This window comes from Dipteris shenzhenensis, chromosome 20 (genome assembly GCF_047967505.1).
Source record: "Dipteris shenzhenensis isolate YYH24624 ecotype China chromosome 20, Dip_SZ_1.0, whole genome shotgun sequence".
Taxonomy (NCBI): Eukaryota; Viridiplantae; Streptophyta; class Polypodiopsida; order Gleicheniales; family Dipteridaceae; genus Dipteris; species Dipteris shenzhenensis.
The window spans coordinates 46,431,329-46,451,376 of record NC_141615.1 but is presented as its reverse complement, the minus strand read 5'-3'; the positions used below and the strand labels follow the sequence as shown (position 1 = coordinate 46,451,376).

Genomic DNA, 20,048 nt, shown 5'->3' with positions numbered 1-20,048 from the left:
TTTTCCCTTGGTCATTGTAGTGTAGATAGCAACCTCGCCTTCCAACTTAGACCATCTTGTGCACTTCATTTGACTAGTACCGCTTTGCGTAGAAGATAAAGGATATGGGAAAAGGTTCATGCACTAGCTTGCTCTATACTTACTTGAGCCTCTTGAGATGATATTTTTGGATCAAAATGCTTTTATGAAAAGATACCAAACACTTTAGACGAGGAAGCATGAGTCACTCGTCTAGGGGGGCGAGATTGTACTTAGTTGATGTCACTATCTTATTGTAATACTCTTTCCTATAGAGCGACTAACATTGTGCACACATGAGAACTACATGGAATATTACTTTTTAAATAGAAAATTATGACTTTTTAAAATACACTATTGCATAGTATCATTACAAAAAAAAAAGCAAGCAAAAAGAGGCCTAAATTCAAGAGTATTTTTCATACCAATTTTGAAAACTATCAACATTTACGTAATGTTAAGAAACACAATTAATAGTTGTTATGGTTTGCTAACATCATCAAAGAAATTGGAAAGTTGGTCAATTTTTGGGCACAACGGTATTCCAAAAAAGATGAACTTCTGGTATAGATACACAATCAAAATGTACATGCACTCTCTCACTTTGCAAGTACATCCTCTTTTGTTACAATTTCATCATGATCAGGGTCATTGTCATGATTTGATGACAATCAAAAATATTTGATCCACCCTTCCTAACATTCTCTTCATCATTGTGAAGAACTAATGCTCCTTCCATTTGTATTCTAGAGGAGAATCCAACAAGATGTGTGGCGTAGAATGGAACCTTCTCAAAAGGATGTCTATTGTCTTCTTCCTTAGGCATCCATCATTTGTAGGTTGGATATCATAAACAATTATTTCTATTTCTTTAAGATCAAGAACACCCAATTGTGGCTAGGTTTTGGTGCCCCTTCTTTACCTTCTCCTTTTTAGACATGAAACTAATTTGGTAATGTATTTCCCTTTCAATGGAAATAGCATGCATAGTCCTAAACCATTGCACAACATTGGAAGTCACTTGCCCTTCCATAGATTTCTAAATTTCTACCACTTTTGCAATCCACCAAGAGGGTCCTCTTGAGCAATAGTTGCAACCATGGATCTAACCTTCACATCTAGTAAAAAACTTGCCCACATTTGAGTGAGATCTTCTCGTCGCCTTTGGCAAGATCTTCATGCACTGAGGTACGTTTCTCATGTAGATAAGTTCATTAAAGCTTCTACCTCAAGCAATAGACTCTGATATTGTACATGCTATCTTGAAGGAGGAGAAGATGTTGGCCATACAAAAGGATTGTACAAAGTAGTTAAGGATGAGGAACACAATCCATTGTCTCCACTTCTAGAGTATTTTTTTGCCTTCTCAGTCAGACTTATCTTCTCGAACATGCACCTCTCATATCCCTTCCTTGTTCTTATGCCTACTTCACCTCACTATCAATCACTAAAGGTTCTTGCACCAAAGCATGAGTTTAGTAAATTGGAGTGAGCTTAGAGTGATGGATAAAATTATAACCTATTCATGGGCACCTAATCTAGAGAAGAGGCACCTTGCTTACCATATAGATATGTTCTTTGATCCACTTTTTTCTTTATGAGGGACTTATACTAAAAGGTCAAGTCATTCAATCTCTTAGTACAACATTTCTCACCTTCTCTACCTTGAATTAATCTTCTAAAATAGTATCTCTCTTTTAAATGATAAACCTTAGGCCATGGAGTATAAGAATTTTTCATAAGATCCATCTTCTCAAAATCTCTACCAAAGTTAATGCATCATTTCTCCTAATCTTGTTAGAGAATATATTCAACATTTGATCTATTTGATCGTGAGTATGACCAACCAAGAGGAATCCAACTTTGATCTTATCAACAATTCGCTTATCCTCAAGCAGGCACATGTATGTGAGAAATGTCAAGCTTTTATTTTCTCTTACTGAATTGTCAAACTAGATATATAGTGTTCTTGGAAGGGGGCCTTCCATAACGTGATAACATGATGTTATTGTGGTTGATAGAGTTGGATCATTGTGCAAATTTGGGTAGCTGAAAATACCTTATCTTGGAGCTTTTGGTGATACAAAAGACATCCACAAGATGCATTTGCATCACATTTGGAACTTTGATGAAGTGTGGTAAAGAGGTCTTATTTTTATTCCATATTTTGATTCCATACCATCCATAAAGATCCCAAGATACTTTTTGGGATTCTTCAAGAACTTTCTTCTATGCTTCACCAACTTTGAGTGCTCTTGAGCTTGTTGCTCTCTACGGTGCTTAAGAGCACTATTGATTTGAGATGCATGTAAAATCTTTGAGAGAACCAACCTGTACATGTAAAAGATTGATACCTCATTCACTCAAGAAGCTGCCCTTTCTCATCGACTCTTAAGGTTTGCACATATACTACATACTCCCATTCTTACTTTTTTGGGTATCTTCACATTATTTAAGAAGTTCTTCCACAATTTGCTAAAACGAATATACTAGCGAACGTTGCATCGCCTTATGACATCTCATCCTTTAAAATGTGTAAACCTCAAATCTTGTATAATTGTCTATCAAGTGTAGTTTTCCTATTGTGGACATCACTTTGGCACTCATAGCGAAGTAGCTTTCCATGCATATGATACAACCATATGTCCAAAATTTCCTGTGGATTCCTAAAACATCTTGTCCTCTATTGAGCATCTTTTGCAAATGTGCAAGCCTTGAATTCTCCAATCTATGAATGTTTTTAAAGGTTTATCTACAAATCTGTATATTTTCCAAATGATACTTCTCATTCTTTAGAGGGTTGATTGTTCCATTCAAGTACTAATCTTGCTCTTCATAATTTAAGCCAAAGTAACTCTCCCTAAGGACTTTGAAGACAACTCATGGTAGCACATGTTTTGGTCCTTTTGAGCCTCGAGTATACCCTCCTCCCCTCATACTTTTTGAATCTTTTATCAATGTTCAACCTTTGTTTTATTAGGTTCTTAGAAGAAATAGGTGCATTTTCTTCAGCTCTTGGAGGTGAAGGCATAAGTGTGATTGAAACAATCATAGGTGCCAATGGTCCATTTGTAGCATAAGTGGAAGTAGAATGCACATTAGACTTGCCTTTGGTAGCTTCAAAACTCATGCCTTGTTTCTTCAAGCTCAATCCCTATGGAAGATCTGATGGCTTACTAATAGGTTCGTATGAAGAGACCCTCAATTCTAGGTTGTATGAAGAGACTAAAGGCTCTTAGGGGGTGATGAAGCTTATGTTATGAGATGTGACATGGAGGAAGATGCACTTGTAGGATCATAAGTTGAGACTAAGACCAACATCTTGAAGATCACACCAAACACAAAGAGGAACTAGCACAATCACAATATTGAAATGCCCATATAAAAGCCATGGGTTACAGACAACAAGACATTCTGAGGTAGCAAATGTACATCCTCACCCAACTCTAAAAATGGAACCAAAAAGTACTAAACTAAGAGTAAAAATTGGCCAAAAAAAAGAGAGAGTGTTAAAAATGGCCTTTATTTGAAAAACTAAATATTATTTTAGAAAATATCGACCCTGGACTTTATATATTTATTTTATGTTGATCTGATTATCTTAGTCTATAAAATCCCAAGCCTTTACCCTAACCCCTCATTGTTCATGATTCCTTAGAACTGACATCTCCTTGCTCCCCAACATTGACAATTTTCCAAACCCACTCTTGCAGACAAAATGGACACAAATCCAAAGAAGTAAATAGAATATTAAGATTCCATTTTGAACTTTTTTTAATTTTCGTATGAATCATTTCCACAAAAATTCTCTTTTTATATCAAAATATGCTCATCAAAAAGGTTTTTTTTTTCCCTTTTTAAATTTTTTTCTATTGAAGATTCCATGAGCCTTCATGCTAATCCAATCCTTGGGATTGGATTAGCATGGGACTTCATTCTCTTGCTAATCCAATCCGGTGGATCTAATTACTCTTCAAGCTTACACAAGTCCGATCCTAGGGATTAGATTCATGTGAGATTGCAAGCTTCCTAGCCCTTGCGATTAGGTTTGCATGAGTCTCCTAGATAGTTCAATCTTGAGGATTGTGTTCATATGGTGTTATCCTAATTCTATGAAGACTCATCCTAATTTGATCCTCACCATAAATTTCATCTATGTTTTATGGTATTTTACCTTTCAGTTTCTCAACATCACTAGTAGAATCTTTAGCTTTTTTTTCCAAACAAAAATAGGTTCTTTGCCTTGATAAAGTCTATTTTCTATTGTATTTTCACTTCTATTCACTTTTTGCAATGGAGTTTACTCCAATTTCTAGATTTTCTCATTTTCTTTTTGCAAGCCATTGAAGCTGAAGATTGTACACAAGAAGGGGAGGGCTTCTGGAAGTGATCCCCTAGGACTTCCCCTGAATTCACACCTACTAACGTTTTAGAGAAGAGTAATACAAAGTTACATCCCCAACTACTAAGTTGAAGCTATTTGCTTTTGGTTATCAACAAAGAGGGTCCCACCAATACCCTTGTAAACAAATAATTCCTTGAGTTTTCGGTAAGAGTCTTCTATTTTATTTGGCTAAGGGTTCACTTCTTACACATGACGAGAAGAAATACAAATGCTGTGGCAGAATCAAGTCAATCCCTTACAAATGAAGATAAAGCTTCTTCTGTCAAGTTCATAATGTTCACAAAAGTTGGCTCTCCACTGAAGTAGATCTTGATCATTGAGATTTAGTGTGATTTTGAAGGAATCAAACCCCTTCTTCTCATATCAAGAGTATAGGAGTCTATAAGGACAAAAACTAATCTCCTACTTAAGCTTGTTTCTTACATATTTCCACTAGATGCATCTTTGGAATTAGAGAGAAAGAATTCTCCAAAGGGGGAGAAGAAGAGGACCAAATTTGGAAGCAATGAAGGTGATAAGAAGGGTTCGTTGAGGCAAGCTTTGAGGTTTTAAAGAGAGAAAAATTGAAACCCTTGCAAGTGGAGGTTGACTCATCACTGTCTTTAGATGAGCATGAGGAGGAGGATATAGAGACTTCTAGAACTTTATCAACTTCTGGATGGTGAGCCAACAGGATACTCTATGAGAACACATTTGTCTTACAAATTGATGCCCCTACTGGTGGGGGTTGACTCATCACCGGCTTTAGATGACCATGAGGAGAAGGATATAGAGACTCTTGGGATTTTATTGACCTTTGGGATGGTGAGTGCTAAACAGAATACTCACGAGAATATATTTGCTTGACAAAGTTTGTGGATGTGAGGAATTTCAAGTTGTAGTTGAAGAAGCTCCATAGGCCCCCTTATGAAGCAGAAACTGGAAGGAGACCCCTAGAAGTTAGAGAGCCACACCCACTACATTTGGCAAATTTGAGGGCTTGAATGAAGCTTAATTCCTTTACTAAATTGGTGCTCATTTTGTGATGCATTCCATTGCCCAAACAAGGGCAATTTTGATATCTCAAAGGCCAAATCCTATGACTACTTTGTCATTAGACGATGTCATAGTGCAAATGCCCAGAGGCAACTATGCACAAAGTACCCTGACCCTATGCATTTAAAACAACTAGTGCAAGATGTATGCATGCCTTACAAAGGAAGAAACTACCTTTCTTGCTTGGAACCATAAAATGACAATGATTACAGGTAAGGCATGTTTTTTCATAATGAGTACCTTGATTTTATGAGGACTAATGACAAAGTAAATCTAGCATTCAAAATGACTAGTATGGGATCTACAAGAAGAGATTTTTGGTATTGGGGAAGAAAATGAAAGAAAGGGCCAGAAGTCAAAGGATGATCTCAACATCCTTTTAAAAGGAAAGAGCAAAAAGTTCGATGTTGCCTTAAATACCTTGTCTGAAGAAATGAAAATCACATCTTGGAGATCAATGCAAGGGGTCAAGGACGAGAATGATCAATTCTAAGGAACAAAATCACAACAAAACACTATTGGATATTATGCATGTTACCTACTTTTAAGATTCCCTCCAAATAGTGCTAGATTTTACTTGAATCTTAAAACTAAGGTACATCTGGTAAAAACACACACACAAAGGCACAACTATCCATAAAAAAGAGAACGAGATCTCTCCATCTCATCCAAGCTAAATTCTTGTGCCTTCACCCAAGTCAATGCAAAACACACACCAAAAGTTAGATTAAAGATAATTGTGAAACGGAAATACAAGATTCTTCAACACATAAAGCATTGGGAATGGGGATCTATCACAAAGTCAAATTTGAGGGGCAAATAGCCGTATGACCAAGAAGACACCTCTTTGTAAAGAGGCCTTGATTGAGAAGTTATGCATTAATCTAGTTCCAATTTTGCAATTGATATGAGACCTTGTGAACCATCGAAGATACCTAGTTGCATTGGCTCTAGAGAAAAAGGATAAGAAGAAGAAGAAGGTGTAAAAAGGTGCCTTGTGAGAATACCAGCACTAAGACCCAACATACATAAATTAAAAAGAAAAGCCCACCTAGTGGCGCATCACAATAAATTCATGAAAGAGGGGATGATAATGGAAGGAAAGCATGAGAACATGACACCTACTTTCCTGTGCTGATGTCTAAAGGAGCAACTAGCAAGAACAACACAAGTTGTAGAGCCTGGTAAAGAAGCTTAGCAAAATAGTATTTGATTCTTTAGCAAGGGAGCTTAATGTGGAGGACACACTTGGTTGATCAAGGTGTGGCACCTCAAATCCTTATGTAGCAAGGCCGAAATGGACGTTTCCAAACAACACAGATATGTTAGACAATGGCACCTACTTTGACTTGGCAATCTTTGGGAACACCCATGTCTGAGCGTGTTCATTGACTAGGCATTGAGTGCGAAATTGTAAATGCTCTCTTAGGTTGGCATTGAGTGCGAAATTGTAAATGCTCTCTTAGGTTGGGTTTACACCACCCGGCAACCATTGTCCAACAAGTGGTGTGGAGGACTGCCATCCTAGTTGGCCCAGTAAGAGGGACGGGCCTAGACACTGACACAAAAGATTTGTGTTTGGCCCATGAAGGTTGCCCACTCCGTGGCCAACTCCGCCAACTAGTATATGATTGGCCAATTCCATCTCCTCCAATTGCTACACCAATTACACGGTGGTGACATAAATTAGTAGCCCGATGACTGCGGCTTGGTGACCGTGGGCTGGTGTGAACCACCAAATCTAGTGGCCATCCTCCACCCCTCCATGGGCCGGTGGATGGTCTGAACCCACCCTTAGAGGTTTTAAGAGCGCATTCCCACATGGAGGAAATGGGAAGATTCCCACATAGGGGATATGCGCAATGGATATATGGATCTCGCATTTAAAATAAAAAAACTTAAACACTCATCCAAGAGCTCAAAAGAGCTCTGCTTACATCTTGAAAATGGCCAACGTTAAGTATGAAGATAGGGAGAGCTTGGCCTACACAAAAAGCTAGCCCTCAAAACAAATAAAATCCTAGTTTCAACACTTTTGCAACACTTTTTTTTCGCATGACAATATTAGCCAACAAGCTGCCGATGCAAGCCTTGCTTGAGCACACATGGGAATGAACCAACCATAGAGAGCGAGCTCCAAAGTGCATTCTACGGTATGCCTAGCAAGCGTATGTGCTGAAACATGCTCGAAACTGCTAGTGTTGCCTATGTTCTCCCTCACGTTCTGAACTTGTAGATGCCATAATTTGCCATTGGCTTGTTCCATTGGAGATGGGTTTTCTGCCTTGCCGAATGGGCGTTTCAAGGTTTGTGAAAATTTTGATCCTTTGTGAATCCATTAGTCCCATGAGGAGGCAAGATGGGCACTTAGTTAGTGGGAATGCTAGTGCTCGTTGCTTAGTCAAGGCAACAATTTGCCACAAGAATGTGGCCACATGTATGGCCATTTGCAAGTGAAATGGTCGTCCGGAGGTGTGGAGGCAAGTCTTTGCAATGGCACTGCAATGGTGTGCACTGTCACACTACCAAACGACCATGAGCCTGTTTCCACGCTCTCATGGTGCGACGCCAGGGGTGGGAGGTGATCAACACTGGTGGCCTTTGAGCACCAGTTCAGTTTCCACGCTATTCTATGAGGTGTGGGTCTAGTGGCCTTTCCATGCAGAGGTACCACAGTTATAAGAGATCCACATCCTACCAAGAAATACTCTTACAAACATGGCATGAACACTTGGCATGAGGGGACTAGGAGGATGTTTCCCAGTGTCTTGGGCGTGCCCCTCGGAGCAAGCAAACGCACCGGTGACTCAAAGAGTCGACCCTCCCCTCAATGGGCTAGGTGCGCCCCGTTTAGGGCACCGCCAGTGCGCCACCATGCGAGGCATGGAAGCAGGCTCCATGTCGGACGGCTACAAGGCACAAAGGGAGAGGGGAGTGCACACGTGACACCAACAAAGAAGTATGTGCGAGCAGCATTAAAGAGAGAGATGGCTCTCTAAACCTTTCCCAAAATATACCGGGGTGCAACCGGCAGGAGCCGGTGGGAGGAAGGTGGCAGCCGGTGAGCCGGTGGGCGGGGGCTTTTCTTGTTAATAAGATCTTGCCTGTGGCCTTTGTATTTATGTGCTTTGTCCTTCTTCTTCATCTTCTTCTTGTTTTTGTTGTTGAGAGCTGCTTCTTCCGGGTGGCGAGCTCGCATGCACAGCTCGGCTATGGCGCCTCCCTCCCTTAGGGTTCCCCTTCCTTCCTCCTCAGGTACCCCCCCTCTCTCCCCTTTCCCACCCGCATCCTTCTCCCCTTTCGCTCCCCTTTTCCCTTTCTTTGCCGCCCCTCCTTCCTCCCCCCCTAAATGTACCTTGCATGCTCCTTCCCCTCCCCTTCTTGAGCTTTGCTTCTCTCTTCCTCCCCCCTTTCTCTGTCAAGTTGCAGTCTTGACCGTTTCCGTCTGCGTTTATCTTCACCTGCATTGTGAAATTTATTCTGCGCTTTCGTTGCCCTTCACCGTTTTCGCACCGAGAGTCTTATGCAATCGAGGACTTACATTCCACGAACGTTTGGCTTACAATTCAGGGGCAGCTCGAACCGCCGAAGAGCATTTACGTGTGTAGCAGCTACCTGTAGCGGGGCCGCTGCGGATCTCTGCGGTGGGTCCCGTTGTAGGGGCTGCAGTGAACGGAATGGATCATGGATTGCTTTGCAGTTCGGGCTATGGCTCCGGAAAGTTCGAGAGTTTCAGACCCCATATGGGAATTTCCGAGAACGGGAATATCTTGTTGGAGTCTAGAATGCAAGAAGTTGAGGTATGCGAAGGAGAGCGCTTGACGGCCTTCGAGACGAGTGACGTCAAGCGACACAGGATACTACATGCAGGGATCGATTCTGATAACAGGGGATTCTCATGCTTAACAGGAGAGACTATAACAATGCGACACATCAACTCCGCTTGGCGCACCCGAGGACTTGGCATCAATGCCTTTCAACTAGAAACCGAAGCCGAAAACAGGATGCGTGACGGAGCTGATAGCCACCTCGAGATTGGAATCCTCCAGTCTGAAAGCAGTGTAAAATACACGAACAGGGGTGACCAAACCAAGGAGTGCGCAGATCATAATTGGGCTAGCATTAATGAGACGGATCTAAGGTTGATGGAACAGGCAGCTGTTGATCACTGCCAGAGTTTCAGGAGGCGCAAGAGGAAGCAAGGAAGCGATAGAATACACAGAATGAATAGCGAGTCCAGGCTTAGTTCTGTGACGACTGTTGGCCCCTTGAATGCTTCTGATGTCCAGAATGGATTGCGTGAGGGTATACAAGATGAGCAGGCAGAAGCAGCAGCAGAGGCAGAACGAGTCATTAGAGAGTTCAGTGAGAAGGTGAAACTAGACTGGGCAAGAGTCGCACCACAATTGCAGGGGGAGGTTCATTCACAAATTTTCCCCAAGGAGGAAGTACAGAGCAAGGCTCTTGGGAAACACTTAACTACTGGCAGGAGCCTAAGTGAAAGTGCCGGGGCTTTGCCAACCTTGACAGGGTTTCTGCAAAATTACAATAGAGCAATGGGCGATTCTTGTAGCTGGATGGGGTCGCAGACGCCAAAAGAACCTACAAGGAATTTGTTAGGAAATGCTGCGTGTGAGCTGCCCCCTAGGGAAGGTGCAGCCGCAGATGAGGCTTTTAAGCTTTACCAGGGGCTGCTAGGTAGAATTAAGGACTTCCCATGCGACAGGTTTGAGCACAAAGACCTCAAAATGGCCACGCTGGAGGAGGCTTTTGCAAGCGAGCAGAGGGAGAACCATAAGCTCAGGGCCGAGGTGGCAGCTTTGAAGAACAGATTGGATCACGTTCTTATCTTTGCAGAGCAGGGGTGCAAGTAAGCATGTGAAGTGAATTTCTGGTTTCCTTGTATTCGTGGTAGCTCTTTTGGATTTTTTGGTTAGGACATATAGCTTCCTATATGTCTGCAAGAGGAAATCCTGTTTCTTCTTTTTCCATTGAACCGTCAAATACCAACCATTCGAAGTTGTTCAAGTACTTGTAGACATGTAGTCATAGGTAGCAGCTTTTGGATCTCTCTTTCTCCCTTTCATTTTGGTCTTTGTTTCATTTCACTGGGTTTACCCAACAGGTCTGAGTATCCCCAGACCACAGCTTATGCTTAGTAATAAGCGTTGCTTAGCTTGCCAAGTTCTCTAAATTTTTTTTACTGTTTTGTGCCCCTCTTCAGAAGAGCTTCTCTCCTTGTCCTGTCCCTCACTTGGACTCACGTACACAGTACTTTTTATACCACATATTTCTCTTTCGTCTTTGCTTGCTTATTTTGGTCCTTAAAAAATTATGGATCTGTAAGATTGTATAATTTCATAGTCCTGTGAATGTATTATAGGCGGAATCTTGGAAGGGCATTGCATCATTGTATGAGCTGCATAAAGGGAGGCCAGTAAGCATGTTAATTATCGTTTGGTGTTGTTTTTTGATATTTGGTCAGGATAAAACCTAACCACACATTTTTATACACATTACTTACCCCCACCCTCAACCCCCAAATAGGACAAAAAACCCACCTTTTTGGCCTGCTGTTTGCAGGTCTTAGTGAAGGACTCCAACTAAAGTGAGCGGGATAACTCTCACGTGCACAGTTCCACATGTGGCCCGATCCGCCTCTCGCTTGTGCATGCATGTGAGACATTTCCGGCAACAAAACCCCCACCAGTGCTCAGTACCTGAGAGAACATTCTGTCCTGACAGGAAAACTACAGGGCAGGCCAATCTTGTTTAAAAGGCACACGCCTTTACGCGTCCCTCAGCAGGGGTGTGTTTTGGAGCCAACTATGTAGCAGACCGACCTGATTGGCCAGATGAGCAGAATGTCAGCTGACTGGAGGGGTTCCTTGCCTATAATAGGAGCTCCTCAGCCCCTTTACTCATCTCTAACTCCAGCAGTTCCCTTAGTACATGGTATTCCTTGGCATCTTTGAGGGCAGATCTGCAGCAGCCTACAGTAGGCGAACAGGCCGCAGCAAGGTTCCTCCTTCTGTGGGCAACAGTTCTTGCTCATGGGGCTAGGGCATTGGACAGTTCTTATAGATCAAGCTTTCCAGCAAACAAGACAGAAGCATTGATCAGTCAGCAGGCACTCCATGAGGCTTTCTCCATTCAGACCTGGCAGAGCTTCACCATAGCCACACGACGGACAACAATTCATGGTCCATTCCAGCCACTAGATGATCGTATGCATCGCGTGGGCACACTCAACATCCTTGCTCCAGCAGGAGGCATTCATGACGTGTGCCACATTGTGTCGAAATTGAACTCTTCGGGGGGGGGGGGGGGGGCGCAGGGGTGGCATTCCAACCCAATCTTGCATTGTGGGCTACTTTCGTCTTGTCTTCAATCTCTTTCTGTTTCAATATTTGTCTTTCAGTTATGTTTATGCTTTCCCCTTGGGCAGATGACCTATGTTGTGAAGACTAGCATTAGCAATCGAATGCATGTTACATTGGTATCTGAGCAGATGACCTATGTTTTGAAGATTAGCATTAGCAATCAAACGCATGTTACATTGGTATCTGAGCAGGCTAGAACCTCATTGAGCATATCTCACAGTTTGGGAAATCTACAAGGTATTGTTTTCTGCTTTTGAGGTTGTGACAGGCATGGGGTTGCACGCATTCGGTGCTGCTTCACTAGAGCTTTCCCTAGTTAACGGTTGTGCTCCTCTCTTGGCAAGAACACGCAGCTTTGACACCAACACACGTGGATTAGTCCATTGGACCTGGGGTCTTAAACTTGACATCAGCCTCCACAATGGAGACTATGATGAACATGATGAAGCTACAAGACCACTCGGATCAACAAGAGGCCCGTTGCCACATAGAGGCATCAACATGAGGCGTTTTGTTGCCACAAAGAGGAAAGAGAGGATCTGGTTCTACTACTCTGACCATCAAGCGACATGGGCGAGAACCTGCTGGATTGCACCAATAATGGCTATGAGGGCAAGATAGACCCATTGATCCATTAGTGCTTGGACCAGTTAGTTTCACAGCTACTTCACACTGTTCAATGGAGGACAGATAAGAAGTAGTGTTTGCTCCCATCCATGCACTTGGGTGCGAAACAGGCACATGGTGGCAGAAGTGGTGCCTGGATAACTCCGACCCATTGACAGGGGTGCGCGTATTTTGTTGGGGAACCTTTTGTACAAGCATTAAGAAGAGGTTCCTGCCACCACAGTACATGGCACAACCTAAGGACCATCATGGCTCAAGTTGGAAACTCAATTGGTACGCCCAGAGTTTCTAACTAGACAAGTATTACCGTGTTTTCACGTTAATGTAGAGCTTTGAGCTCATGCATAAGGGACTAGACCCCAGAGTAGGTTTCCAGCAAAAAGTTGAGCTCTTCCTAATAGGGAGGAGGCGGCAATGGGAATAATACCCTAGAAAAGAGATTTGGTGGGAAGAACAGCCCAAAAAGATGAACGATGCGATCCAAGAAGGATGTGTTTGGCGGCTACCTTGAGAGCGAGACCCGGCACTAATATAAGGAGAGCCATGGCTTCTATTGCCATCTCAGAGGGCATATGAAGTGAGAGTGTTTGCACTTGAAGGGACTTCACACTTGTAGCTACAATTCTAACGAAAACCATGTCTGTGGCTATAGAGGATTTTGAGATGGTGTAGGAGCAAGCTCAGTGGACCTATTCGAGGCCTATGGACCACTATGGACTTATTCAAGATCTATGGTACCATCGAGGATAGCGCACTTGGTTCTCTTCACAACTGTAGCACTAAAAACATTTCCCCAAGTCAGGTCGCCAGGCGGGCTTGATTGCAGCTCACCCCAATGACAACCATGGAGCTAGGCACTGTCTTCACTTGCCACGTTCTTGTAGGCTATCCATAGGTGCCACTCATTCCTTGGTATGTGCCTTGTAGGCCTAGTTATTTATTACACACACGTGCTGCTCACGGGCATCCACGCGTCCGTACAGCCATTCAAGCAATCAGCACACAGTCAATGGACAATCAATGCCACGTCATTGCAGGTCAAAAACATAGAGTTAATTTTTTGATCAAAAGTCATTGCGTTGACTTTTTGGTCAACGTTGTCTTTTTTTGAACGACCTGGTCTACGGTTGGCATTGACCAGCCGACCAAGGTCAACAATTGGCGTTGACCAAGTCGGCCAGGCTGACCTATCAGCCTATTAAAGGGGCAGCCTTTGGCCCTCATTCTTCATCCACTCCTTAGGCCTTCAGAGTAGCAGAGTCGGGCCTCCTCGCAGCAGACCAACAGGGTAGCCTCAGCCTCTTCAGGGATCTAGTGAGGATTCACCTCCTCTAGGTAGTCTAGTCTTCTAGTTTTGCAGTGAGGATTTCCAACCCCTTCATAGAGTTGTATTCAGCCCAAAGGGCATTCATTATTCAGTTGTATCTATTTCCCTCCGATTCTCTCCCTCTGATTCTCTCACTCACATCCATAGCTCACTTTGCGTATTGAGTGCATCATCTTGCAGTTGCAGTTAGTATTGAGCAAGAGAGAGATTGAGGTTAGTCTATCTCCTGCTACATTGGTATCAGAGCTTCAGATTCTTTCATTAGACAGAGGGTTTACCATTTCTTTTGTTTTCTATTCTGTTCCTACCACGGACTAGTGGTAGTACCATGTACGTCAGAAGGGAAGTGGAAGAGAGCAAGAGTGAGAGTGAGAGAGAGTGACACACTAGTGTGGGTGTGAAGTGATGAGTGAGCCACACCACAAACTCACTTATGTTTTATTAGGATTAGGTTTACCCTATGACTGTCTTAAGACAGTCATAGGTGTCCTATCTTTAATTCTTTAACTAAGGGTTGGCAATGTGCCTTTACCCCCAACAACCTCCCACCTAAAGGCCAATGTGCCTAAAGGGGAGAAAAGAATAAAAATTACAGCAATATACAGTTACTGTATACAAGACCATAAAGTAAGAATGGTCTCATCCTAATCCCATGATGTGGCGGCAATGTGCAAACCGCTCTGTAGGCAAGCTCTTAGTGAGCAAATCTGCAGGATTGCCATCAGTATGTACTTTCACAAGCTCAAGACGCTTGTCTTCCAGTACCTCCCTGATGAAATGATATTTCACTTCTATGTGCTTGGTCTTCTGATGAAAGACCGGATTCTTTGCCAACATGATAGCACTCTGACTATCACAATGCAAAACTGGCATGTCACCTGTAATGCCCAAATCTCCCACCAGCCGAGTAAGCCATATTGCTTCCTTGCAAGCCTCAGTGGCTGCAACATATTCAGCTTCTGTGGTTGACAGTGCAACGCATTTCTGCAACCGAGACACCCATGATATAGCACCTCCTGCAAATGTGAAAATATAACCGGTAGTAGACTTCCGGTTATCTGCATTCCCTGCATAGTCTGAATCTGTAAAACCATGCACCAATGCATCCTGCCTACCATAGCATATGCACAAGTCTTTGGTACCTTTGAGATACCTCAAGACACCTTTCACTGCTTCCCAATGCCGCTTGCCTGGATTTGCCATATACCTGCTGATGACTCCCACCGCAAAAGCAATATCCGGACGAGTGGCAACCATGGCATACATCAAAGATCCAACTGCAGATGCATACGGAACCTTGGCCATTTCAGCCTTATCATCATCTGATCTGGGGCTGTCCTTACTGCTGAGTTTTAAATGTGGAGGCAACGGGGTACTAATGGACTTCCCCCCCTCCATTTTGAACCTCTGCAGTACTTTGTCAATGTACTCTTTCTGTGACAGAAACAAAAGTCCCTTGGACCTGTCACGAGTAATACGCATGCCAAGAATATGATTTGCATCACCCAAGTCTTTCATGTCAAAAGACTTATGCAGTTGTTTCTTCAAAGCACTAATCTCATGCTGAGATTTACTGGCAATAAGCATGTCATCCACATATAGAATGAGTAGCATCAAACTGCCATCCTTTGCCCGTTTGGTGTATAAGCAATGATCGGTCTCACACCGATGATACCCTTGGGACTGCATGAAGGCATCAAACTTCTTGTACCATTCCCTTGGCGCCTGCTTGAGTCCATACAAGCTCCTCTTGAGCTTACACACAAGCTGTTCTTTCCCTTTAACAGCATATCCCTTTGGCTGACTCATATAGATCTCATCATGGAGATCTCCGTGAAGAAAAGCTGTCTTCACATCCATCTGACATAAATCCATGTCATTATGAGCAACAAGAGCTAACACTGCTCTCAAAGTAGTCATCTTGACTACAGGGGAAAAAATCTCATCAAAGTCAATTCCCTTCTCCTGCTTAAATCCCTTGGCAACCAATCTGGCCTTATACCGAGGTAAAGCATTTGAATCCACTTTGACTTTGTAAACCCACTTGCATGGCAAAACTTTTCTGCCTGCAGGTAACTGCACCAAGTCCCATGTATCATTCTGAAGTAGGGAGTCCATTTCTGACTGCATGGCATTCTCCCACTTCTTTTTCTCTGTTCTTCCCATAGCTTCCTTGAAGCTGGAAGGCTCACCACAATCAGTCAGCATGATAAAATCAGCCACATTATTGGCTCCTGGAACAAACCTGGCAGGAGGCTGTTGTGCACGGGTGCTCCTCCTCACAAAATGTTCCGAATTAGGCTGCTGTCCAGCCTGTTCTTCATGCATGACGGGTGGCTGTACCACCATATCTGGCTGTTCTACAGCTCCATCTGTTGGCACATCCAGTGGTGCATCATTGGCAAGGTTATCTGGCTGATTTTCAGCCTGTATACCCTCTTGAACAGGGTGATCTGCAGCAGGCTGCTGCTGCATATAAATGGGCATTCTTTGCTGTCCAACATCATCATAAATAACCCTCCTGTATTCCACAGGTTGCACGGGTTCCTTGTGTACACTGTCCTCTTTAAAGATGACATCATTGCTACGTATAATCTTCCGTTTAACGGGATCCCATAACCTGTACCCCATTTCACCTTCGTCACCATATCCCATAAAGATGCATCTGATAGACTTTGGATCCAGTTTGGTGCGTAGATCTTTGCGTACATGAGCAAAGCACTCGCAGCCAAATACACGTAAGTGCTTATATGAGGGAGACTTGCCAGACCACACCTCCTCTGGCACTTTCAACTCCAAAGCCTTATGTGGTGACCTGTTAATAATGTGAATTGCTGTTTGCACGGCTTTTGCCCAAAAGCCATGGGGTAATGCAGCATAAGACAACATACATCGAACCTTCTCTTGAATAGTTCGATTCATCCGCTCACTTGCACCATTTTGAGATGCATTATGAGGGGCTGTGAGTTCCTGTTTGATGCCCTTAGCTTGGCAAAACTGCACAAAAGCATGTGACACATACTCACCCCCATTATCGGATCTGAGGCATTTCAGCCTACGACCTGTCCGATTCTCAACCTGAGCGACAAACCTCTTGAAAACATCTAGGGCATCTCCCTTATGCTTCAAGAAATAGACCCACACCTTACGTGTGGCATCATCAATGAAAGTAATAAAATATTTTGCACCCCCTAGTGATAACTGTGGCATCTCACACAAATCAGTGTGCACTAGATCAAGTGGTGCTCTATTCTGAGGAGATCTCCTCTTATGAGGAGTCACAGAATGCTTGCCAAAAATACAATGATCACAAGTAGGCAAATCTGAAAAAGAGAGAGGCGGCAGATAACCCAAACGTGACAGTTCTTGCATTCCTTTAACAGACATGTGTCCCAACCGGCTATGCCACAATGAAACCTTTGGCAGCTCGGTTATGGCAACAACATGATTACCCATACTGGAAACATAAAGAGGGTACAAGGTATCACTCTTAAAACCCTCAGCCACTACAGTCTGGCCATCAGTAATCACCCATTTGGAATCCCCAAATGTGGTGTGGTAACCACTGTCATCTAATAAGCCAGTGCTAATCAGATTTTTCTTGATTTGCGGCACATGGCGAACACCATCAAGCATAAATGACTGTCCATCAGGAAATACTATATGTATACTGCCAATCCCTGCAATCTGACATGCATAGTTGTTCCCAAGATGAACAACTCCATGAGTACCTGTGTAGGAAGTAAACCACTCCCTATGAGGAGTAACATGAAAAGAGGCACCTGAATCCAAGAGCCAGGTGTGCATGTCATGGCCATCAATAACCAAAGCATGTGCTATTACAGCAGAAGAGCATAAAACATCATGTATGTCACTGTCACTGTCCTCTGCTGCAACATTCACTGCATCCAAGTCATCTGCCTTGGCCTTGCCTTTGCCTTTGCTTGCATTTCCTGCATCCTTTGTTTCAGCCTTCTTGGCTTTCTGATCCCGTATGAACTTGAAGCACTTCGACTTCACATGTCCCTTCTTACCACAATAAAAGCATTCAATGTCCTTTTTGCCACGGGACTGACTGCGGGATTTGGACTTACTAGCAGATCTCCCCTTCTGCTGAGTCCTGCCTCTGTCCTGTACCTGCAAAGCACTTGAAGACTTGCTGCCCGCATTATTCTTCCTGCTCATCTCCTCCATAAGGAGAGAGCTCTCTACATCAGCATAAATAAGAGTGGCATTTGAGTTTGACAGGGTGGTCTTGAAAGTGTCCCAACTCTCAGGAAGAGTACACAACAAGAAAGTAGCCTTGAACTCCTCATCAAGGTTCAACCCCTGTGCAATCAGCTGTGTAAAGATAGCATTGAACTCACTCAAGTGTGAGGTCATAGCTGTACCTTCCTTCATGCGAAGATCAACCAGCTTCTTCAGCCAATAAACCTTACTGGCTGAGCTCTTTTGGGCATATAATTCTTCTAGTCTTTGCCATAGACCATAAGAGGTCTTTTCAGCCTGTACATTGAACACAAGAGTGTCTCAAATAGTGAGCATGATAGCTGCCCTCGCGGACAAATCAAGCTCTTCCCAGTCATCAGCTGCCATATTAGATGGCTTGACACCCTTTACCCTTATGGGCTTAGCAATCTTCTTTAACAGAAGTACATTCAAGCACTGTTCTGCCCATAATGCATAGTTATGTGCTCCTTCCAGTTTCTTTATGTTCAGAATTGAAGAATCACCTTCTCCTGATGCCATATCAGATGAGGAAAGTACCTGACTCCCTGGAAGTAAAAAGACTGAATAAAAGTTCTGATTTCTCAGAAAAACCTGCTCTATTCAAGAGCCAGAAGCACTCTCAATGATGCTGTTTTTACTGTCAGTAAAATCTGCAGCAAAACAGTAAATGTCCCTGCAAATACTGTACCTTCTGACAAACTGTTCTGAGCTCAATGAGGCATAAAAAACAGTAATTTCAGACTGCTGCTGCTGCTCAACAAGTGCTTAACAGTGCATAAGCATCTGACAAAGCCACCAACACTGCTGCAAACACTTGCTGTATTGACTGTACTGATCACTTCTCCCACCTCAGATGAGGTATTGCACTGAGTTCAATTGCAGAAACCACTTGACAAACACCAAAAAACAGTAAATGATCCTTCAGCCTGTCACAAAACCTGCAACAGTAAATGGGATAAATCCCAAGCAATCACCCTTATACCAAGGGGAGAAAATGCATCTGAAGATCTCTGTCGGTAACCCAAGTGCAATCAAACAAAGTCTGGGCAAAAGCCCCTTGATCTGACACCTGAATCAAGTGGAGAACACCTCAACACTGAGGTAGCATGCAATATGAAATCTCTCTGACACTTGTACCTGACAATGTACAATGCATAGACTGCCCCTGTGTACTCAGTAACAACACAAATCACAACGTACAGACACCAAGAAGAAAATCTTTTGAGCACTGTCAACGATGGGCAGTTAGGGACCGAGTAAACTCGATGCGCCCTGACCAAGCGTGGCTCAACTGAGATTTTCAAAGTGCGTACAAAGAATGTGACCTGCAACAAATGTCACCAAATGCACTGCGGAAATAAAGCAAATGTGTGCTCCCTGGCTACACACTGCCTCAAGGCATATACTGCAAACACATCCAGGCAAAAGCCCTTTGATAAGATCACCCAAAACTGAGAATTGCACTCAGTAAATGCATAGAAGCTTCTGCAAGCATCTGACCTTCCTGAATGACAAGTAACTGCACAAACACCACCACTGTGGCACAAGTCACCTCAAGCGTGAGTGACACGAGAGTACCTGATGTACCTCGACAAATGCACAGTATACTGCTAGAATGCTTCAGGAATATTCCTCTTCCAATCAGAAAATGTGCTGTACTTTTCAGTACCTGCAAAGTACCTGCTGTACTTTTGTCCCTGCAGAGTACCTGTGTACTATCGGTGCACACTTCCCTCCCAAAAAAAAAAAACGAGATTTTTTGCAGCAAAGAAAAGCTGTACTTCTGTACCCAGCTGTACCCAGCTGATGTCGACGCCAACGGTACAAAGTTGTACGGCAGTCCGTACGGCTGTACGGACTGTCCGTACAGCTGATGTAGAACTGCTGTAGAAAACACAGCAGCTATGCTGCTGTCTGCAGTAGGTTGACGACGCCCACGCCCGCAACGAAAAGCCTGCAGATCTGCCGTACGAATGCAATACACTTGGAGGTGACTCGCGAAAATGCACTGCGCAGAAGTCCT

The 20,048-nt window shown here is 43.3% G+C and overlaps 1 protein-coding gene across 1 annotated transcript in view; it reads left to right on the top strand.

The window, feature by feature from the left end:
• The first annotated feature begins 8,594 nt into the window (after positions 1–8,594).
• LOC147889743 (uncharacterized) overlaps positions 8,595–20,048 on the top strand; it is a 43,543-nt gene continuing 32,089 nt past the window's right edge. The window contains exons 1-2 of the mRNA XM_087391953.1: positions 8,595–8,713; positions 9,029–10,328. Of these exons, the coding sequence (XP_087248079.1) occupies positions 9,136–10,328 (1,193 nt within the window). The 5' untranslated portion in view covers positions 8,595–8,713; positions 9,029–9,135. The remainder of the gene's footprint in view (positions 8,714–9,028; positions 10,329–20,048) is intronic.